The 8,194-nt window shown below is 38.6% G+C and overlaps 1 protein-coding gene across 1 annotated transcript in view; it reads left to right on the plus strand.

The window, feature by feature from the left end:
* The window catches only part of PHIP (pleckstrin homology domain interacting protein), a 217,830-nt gene that overhangs the window by 54,085 nt on the left and 155,551 nt on the right, over positions 1–8,194 (plus strand). Inside the window, exons 5-6 of the mRNA XM_019520451.1 lie at positions 3,545–3,766; positions 5,382–5,482. Coding sequence (XP_019375996.1) covers positions 3,545–3,766; positions 5,382–5,482 — 323 coding nt within the window. The remainder of the gene's footprint in view (positions 1–3,544; positions 3,767–5,381; positions 5,483–8,194) is intronic.

The raw sequence follows: 8,194 nt of genomic DNA on the forward strand, positions 1-8,194 counted from the left end.
TTACCAGTCAGATGCTGCTCTTCAAGCTTCTGGGCTGTACTCCTGGTCGTGTGCATGCTGCAGCTGTGCTCATGCACACAGCATTTATCGGCATCATTATCGGCCATGTCAGCCAAAAAAAAGCTGATTGCTGATAATGTCAATTTTTCCTTCTATGAGTGCCTATACAATATGGACAGATGTATCGGTGCACCTCTACTAAATATTTTGAAATTCTGTTTTTAAAAATGGTAATGTAGCATAACTTTTTTTTCTTGATGATTTGTTCAAATGTTTCTATAAATTGTGAGATTTAATCCTCTTTTAAATGATTTGGAGTGAGTTTTAATAGGTTAATGACTCAATTAACTTTTCATTTAATGGAATAAATTAATTACAGACTGGCTTACTATCTCCTACATGACACTTCTGCAACTGTGTTGTCACTTTCATTCTGCTGCTTAATGGCTGTTGTCCATCCTCCCTTTTGTTTTTATTCTCCTTGCAAACAGACTACTCTTTTTGTGTTTGCATATATCTGGCGCATCTTAACTTTATGTATTTGCGGATAGAAGCAGTTCTTAACCTTTTTAGACTCCAAGCATTCCTCTGTATCTCTTCTGAATTTAGCAGCACCTCTTTCAATATAATAACAGGTTGGTTATTTATTTATTGCTACTGTTCAAGTTTGTTTTGTTTTTTGGGTTTTTTTAAATAATCTGAGGACTGGTATTTGGCCAGATATCAAACAGAAGTGGTTTAAAGTCATTAACCTCACTAAAGAAGGAACTCCCATATTAGCCCAATTCATGAAACGCTATGGAAAGGTTATCTGTATAAAACTTAATCTGGCTTTTCAGAGGTGCACACTAGTGGGGAGGTGCAACATCCTTATTAAATACAACATTTTAACGCTTGGCTTCATGATGTGGCTTAGAAAGAGGCATCTTCTTAAGACTGGGATGTTGATATCCCTTTCCTCCCAGCAGCCTCACTTCAATAGGCAACAGCCTATACATTGCATGAAAAATAATACTTGAGTAGACTGTACCATGATGTATAGCTACAGTTATAGCAATTAAAGCTTTACTGAAGGTTTTTCCTAGACCTGAATGCTTGACTCTTAATGGGAAATGACTTACAAAACCCACAAGCAAGCTTAGTGGGTTTTGTTTTGTTGATAAAAGCAAAATTAAAAAACACTGGTTTCCTTCATATGGAACTAGATTTACTCTGTATTGGTCATTGACAGAATCAGAACCATGTTAATTTATAGACAAACTTGTGACTTGAATGAACAGTAATTGATAACCATCTTTAGGTTGTCATCCTTTATGTATTCATGTAATCATATCATGTTCATTAGCACCTTTTAGAAAAGATAAGACACATACTTTGGTAATGGCTTTCTTGGTTTATTTGTAGACAGCAGAAGGATTTTAAGGTTTTGGAATTCTGGGTTTAGTTCCAGGTTCTAGAAGGGTACATGCTTTAGTGATTATGTATCTGCCTTTGCTGCCTCCCACCTAAATTTGCCCACTTCTGTTTTTGTCCCTTCCTCACTTTCAGTCCTGTTTCTCAATTACCTTTTCCCCTCCACCCCAGTATTTAGTATGGGCTACCTTCTCTTCTGAGTTGCCGATGTGCCAACAGGGAGACATTGAATATGGACAGGCCTGCAGTTTGAGTGCCAAAAAATTTCCAGTGCCACAAAAATATGAGAAGGGAGCTAGCTGTACAAGCATTCCTGTTCAGTGGCTGGAGAGCTATGCAGTCGCATATTTCTTAGCACAAATGTAATGCCTGTCTATGGCCATTAAGAGTGGTGGATAGTCTCCCTGCTCTCTGTTATGATGTCTTGTACACAGCGGCCCTATGAGCTGGGAGTAGCAGTAGGGACAGTTTTATTTTGCTGTGAAAGTTTTTGATGGTGTATTCAGTCATGATAGGGTTGCTGCAGGCACAGTCTAGTTGAAATCCTCACGCTAACTGCTCAGCGTAGAAAAAATCTTTGATGCATTTTTGCTGCCCAGCTCCAACAAGCATTTATTGAGTTTGTGAAAACTACAGTGTTTATTCTACAGTATAATAACTGTGATCAAATTTGGGCTGATTTTTCTAGGGATGGCAAAAAGCAGATCTCAAATATTTGGCAGACAAGCCACGCTAGTTACAAGTTGCTAGAGCATGTTAGTGAAATGTTTGCAGTAATTTTGAACGTGTTAAGCAACACTCCTGTGCTCCTTTCTGTTTTGTTTTGGGAAATTACCAAACTTTTATTTATTTGTTTTACTGAAAATTCACTCACCGTTGCCTGGTGTGCACTATTTTGGCTCAGTTGAGATAGGGGTTCAAATAGAATATGTTTGAAGTAACCTACATACCTTTGAAATGGTGACTGTTGGTCTCCTTTTGCTTCAGGTTCCTCCAGGGAATAATATTTCTTTCCTCAAATAGCTTTTATAAGGATAAATGCATTAAATTGGGATGCTTAAACACTATATGTGTATTTAGACAGAAAAAACCTAGGAAAAAACCTTTATATTAATGGCATAGAAGAATCCAGAGACTGTAGTGGATTTGTGCTCCAAAAATGCTCTGAACTGGCATTTTAATTTTTTTTCCTGTTTCACCTTGTTGCAAAGAAGACCGTAAAATGTGAATGAAATGCTCAAAGGTATGCAGCGTTATAGATGTTTTGAGCCTGCAGATAACCTGCAATAATAGCTCTGAAGTGTAAGTTTGTAGTTCTCTTAGTGCAGTGTTTTTCAAAGTGTGGCATATCCTCCTTTCAGGGAATGCAAAGGAAAAAAAAACCGGAAAGGAATGAGCTGACCTTTCGCTTATTTCCCAGTGATTGCATTACTTAGAACAGAACCCCCCCACACTTTTTCCAGATTGTGAAATTGAGTTTAACCAAACCAGAAATGTCATCTGCAGTTTGTAAAGAACTGAAATGGAAACTCAGAGCTCTGAATTGTTGCTTTCATTTCAGTCCATATTAATATGGATATTAGCAATGTTTTAAATGGTAGCTCTATTTATTGTTCATGAAATCCATACAGGAAAAGTGAGGAAAGAAAAAGTTCTGTATTAACTTTTTACATTGTGGGACATGAAGAATGAGCTGGTTAGGAGAGACTAGACACATAATGTAAACTTTCGAAGTTAATAAAAATTAAATGAATAACCATTAGTGTTCCACTTCCACATTAGTTGCACGTCTCCACTTTAAAATGTAAATTAGGCTGTTGCTATATCTTAACTTGCAAAACTCCATTTTAACAGAAAATAGACTACCTTGCTGAAGAATTTTTAAATTGGACTTATTGTAGGGTTTGTGTATATGTTAAGATGCATAATTTGTGCATACAGTTGGCACTTGGCATACCTCAGTTTCTTCTTGCATACAGAATGCCAAAGCTTTCCACAGTGCACTCAAACTATAGAAAGAAATTGTTTACAATCAATGCAACTAATTTTGTTGTTTCAGGTAAGTAACATGGGTATAGAACATTAAAATAACTATTTTGCATGGTTATAGTGATATCTTCCTTATTTTTAGGGGTCAGATGATTGCCTTGTAAAAATATGGGCAACAGATGATGGAAGGTTGTTGGCTACTCTAAGAGGACATGCAGCTGAAATATCTGACATGGCTGTGAACTATGAGAACACCATGATTGCTGCAGGGAGCTGTGATAAAATGATCCGAGTTTGGTGTCTTCGAACATGTGCACCCCTAGCAGTTTTGCAGGGCCACAGTGCATCCATAACATCACTGCAGGTAACGGTCACTTTTTTTGCAAAAAACATGTAAGCAAGAATGGATTGCAGCAGTAATTTTTTTTCTTTTGAGTTTTTTCTTTTTAATATATGGAATAAGTAATAACAAAATTTGGAGTGGAAAAGAAGCTTTTAATATAAGTAGTGTGACAGTGTTTATTTGCAGTGTCAAATGTCTTTCGCTTGACAAATGCAGACTCGGGTTTCTATCCTGAAGAGTTTAGAAACACCCTGTTTCAAAAACATTACAGCTAAGTACAGACAGTCAACAATCCTGAGGCTGGATTGATTCAGTCTTCACAAGTTAGTCTAAGCTGTGTAGATTGAATCAATTAGCAAGTGAACTCTCTTTTATTCTGGAAATACAGCGACATGCCTACAGCAGCCCAGGCCACATGCCAGCAGGTGCTAGAGCATGCCTCCCTGCTTCTCTGGGGCAGACAGCCTGGGCCAAGACTAGCCTGCCCACCCTGTGAAGGGGAGGATACAAAACATTCTGGGATGCTGGGGGACTGAGAATTAACTTGAACCTGGAGGGGATCTGAGACAGAAGTTCAGTGAACCAATTTAACCTAAAACAGTTAAATCTGATACTACATCCATTCAGGTTTATCTTCAATTGGTTTTGGCCATTTTGAAAGCAGTTTATCTGCACTGAATTTCTGTTGTGTTACCTATTTGAACTGGTTTCTGATCACATACCAGTTTATATGCAACATCTGTCCTTAGCCTACATGAGTTTAAATTTATACCTATGCATATTTCTGTTAAAATCAGTACAAATAACTGTGTAAAGTTAAATGTGTAAGCTTTTGCAGGACCTAGGCCTAAGTTACCTTACAAGCTATGATAAACACTGGGTTAACTTAAAAAAAAAAAAAAAAAAAAGAGAACATTGGGAATTAAAAGAACAAGATTATTTCATTATTTTATTTAGTAACACTGACATATTATAGTATATAAGAAAGCTTCAGATTATTGTAAGAACATTTTTTTGAGGTTTTGTTGACTGTAGGACTTGATGTGGACAGATGATTATGCTGCCAGCTTCCTTGAAAGGGGATGGGAGGGAGTCTTACTGGTTCAGTTGAATCTGTTCCGTTTGTTTCTGGGTTTTTTGTCTTTGCTTTATCATATGGTAAATTTGAAGTTAAATTGCAATAATCCATCACCTGTTTCCTTCAGGGGTAAAATTATTGTGGTTTAGCTTTGCTTACTGACAAATAGGACTGGACAGATGAAAAATGGATTCCATGGATCAGCTGATGTACGTTCTTATAAGAGACGAGAGTCCTTGCCACCCTCCTATTCCTCACCTGAAAGCACTGCAATTGCTTGGTCTGACCACAGACTTTGTAGGGAAGTAAAGTAATCCCCTAACTCCGTCTGATCAAGTTTCTATTTGTGTGGGGAAAAGAATGCATCTGAAAACCATCATCGCACTGTTTTGCTGTTTGGTGTTTCTGTGATTAACATTTCCTTTTACTAGCACTTACTGGAACTGGTGTGGTCAGAAAAGACTGAATAATTTGGGTCACTCACTTCATGCTGCTTGCTAAATATGATAGTAGTCTAGCAAAGAATATTTTTAAACTGTGGATTCTTTTTCTTTCCAGTTTTCTCCGTTGTGCAGTGGTTCAAAGAGGTATCTGTCCTCAACCGGGGCAGATGGAACAATATGTTTTTGGCTCTGGGATGCTGGCACCCTTAAAATAAAGTTAGTTTGTGTTTTCTTTGTTTTTAACCTTTGATACAAATGGTAATATATAATAAGCATATTAAATTTCAGTTGGGCACTGCTGCCAACAGAATAAAAAAACTGGGATGTCAGGCCTTTCAGTGAAGAATATAAAATCATAGGTCCCACTGGTAGGGACCTCAAGGGTTACAAATGCAAGATTCAGTTTCTAAATCAGTAGTTTTCAACCTGTGGTTTGAATGATTTCTTTATTTAGAACAAATAGAGAAGAGCATCTGACCTTGCTCTGCCCAACTGATTTAATAAATGTTGAAGTTGACTCTGGTGTGGCATGAAAGCTGGGTTTTTTCTGCTTGTATAACTATCTCCTAATGGAAATTGAAATGGGTATAATACAGATGACAGAGTAAATGAAACAGTGGGACTTGATGAAGGTTTTAAATCCAGAGTGGTGAATGGGAGAAACCGATTTTGTATTAGAACCTTCTGAAAAAATGTAAAGCTTTTTAATACTAAAAGCTATAGACCTTTAGAGTTGAATGGGTTTTCTAGGGTAGTCTAGTACAGTTGCTTACATACATGCTGGATGTATTATTCCTAAACCATCCCAGTCAGACGCTTCTTGGAAAAATTCCAGTTAAGGAGATCCATAGATTTCCGTGTAGCTTGTTCCATTTTCTTACTGTTACAATTAAGGAGGTTTTTTTCTGCAGTTCGATCTAAAGATGCTTTGTTGCAGTTTGAATTCATTGGTGTGTGCCCTGCTCTCTCTGGCAGTGGAAAACAGTGTTTCAACATCTTTATGTCTGGCTTTCAAATACTTGATAAGTACTACCAAGGCTTGTCTTTAATCTTCTCTTTTCTGAACTAAACTTACTTGAGTCCTTCAACCTGTTCTTTCATTTTCATTGCTTGCTTTAAATTCTGTTCATTGTTTCCATTTCCTTCTCATAATGTGATACCAAAAACTGGACACAACTCCAGCTGAAGCCTACTGATTTGAGAAATAGAGGCTAGATACAGAAGTTTGTGTCTACCTGGAGATTATGGGCACCTATACATGTGCTCTGGGGTGGGCAGTTTTATATGAGTGGCACTCAGGAGCTTTTCTAATTTATACACCTGTAGAGTCTTGTGTATTCAGTGCCCCACATTTTGAAATGGTGGCAGGGGCACTTTAAAGTTCGTTTGATGAGCTTTTGTTAAAGCACCTGTGCCACTAGTTTGAAATGTAGGGACACTGACTACATGAGATGCTGGAGCATTCTGATTAGAATCAGCAGTCTGCTCTGACGTGTTCTAATCGGAATGCTTTGGAGCACGTGTAAAAGTGTCCTATGATTATGCTGGTTTTCATTCAGTATCTCCTGGGCAAAACACCCCCTCTAGGAGAAAGGTCTTCTAGCTTTTAACCTGGAAGATCTCTCTCTCTCTCTCTCTCTCTTCCCCCACCCCTTGCAAGAATGAGTGTTCCCATAGTACCTCATGCAGGGTTTCTTGGAATGCAGCCAAAACTACATTCACTTTTTTCTTCTGAAAGCATCACATTAGTAACTCTCTTTGAGTCTGTGGTCTTAACCCCCAGATCCTCAGTAATGCTAAGCCAGTTTATCCTATATTCTACGTGTGAGCATTTAATTTTTCTTCCCTATGAGTTGTCATTTTATGGTCTATAGCCCAGTTCTCCAGTTTATCCAGATCCCTTTTGTGGTACGTGGAAATTTGATCAGCATGCATGCGTTCACTTGCGTGCTTTCACTTGCCCTTGCTCATTCTTTCCATATCATTAATAAAAATAAGCAGAATAGACTCCTGTGGAACCCCACTTGAAACATGCCAGCCTGACATTTATCCATTAACAAACTCTCTCTGCTGGCAGATATTCAGCCAGTTCTGTGCAGACCCAATGATCATTTAATATAACCTACATTTATCTAGGTTACTTAGAGAATGGTAGTCCTTGGGCCAAAAACCTCACTAAAGTCCAGGTATATTATATCCACCAAATTCTCCTTATCTACCAATTGATTATTCTTTTAAAGGAAGTAATCAAGGTGTCTTGGCAAGTTTTGCTCTTAAATTGGTTGGCTGCTATCTATCATCCCCTGATCTGCAGATGATTACAAACTGCATATTTTCTAATTTATTTTAACAACATTTTAGATATTGAAATACAGCTGACCTGTCTACAATTCCTTGTGTCCCTTTATTACTTCTCCTTCCACCCCTCCTTCCCTTTTAAAAGATGGGCATTGTCCCTGTAACTAGACATTCTGAGGCTGTTGGGGTATGAATCAAAACCTTGGGACAAAATAAGTGGTACAGCCTGTTACACGTGTAACCCTTCCAAGCTGCATTACATACTCCTCTTCCAATAGGTTTCATAGTTGGTAGGGTCAGAAGGGACCTAAGCAGGTCATCAAGTCCAACCCCCCTGCCATGGTCAGGAAAGAATGCTGGGGTCAAATGACCCTGGCTAGGTGATTGTCTAGCCTCCTTTTGAAGACCCCCAAGGTAAGGGCGAGCACCACTTCCCTAGGAAGTTGGTTCCCGGTCCTAGCTGCCCTGACTCTGAAGTAGTGCCTCCTGATGTCTAGCTTGAACCTACTCTCAGTCAGCTTATGGCAGTTATTCCTTGTAACTCCCAGTAGTGCTTGGGGGAACAGGGACCATTGCCTGCTGGTCCTCCGTGGCCTGTTTGTAGGTGGCCACGAGATCCCCTCTCAGCCT

Source organism: Gavialis gangeticus, unplaced genomic scaffold (assembly GCF_001723915.1).
Source record: "Gavialis gangeticus isolate Ggan-Ray unplaced genomic scaffold, GavGan_comp1, whole genome shotgun sequence".
NCBI lineage: Eukaryota > Metazoa > Chordata > Crocodylia > Gavialidae > Gavialis > Gavialis gangeticus.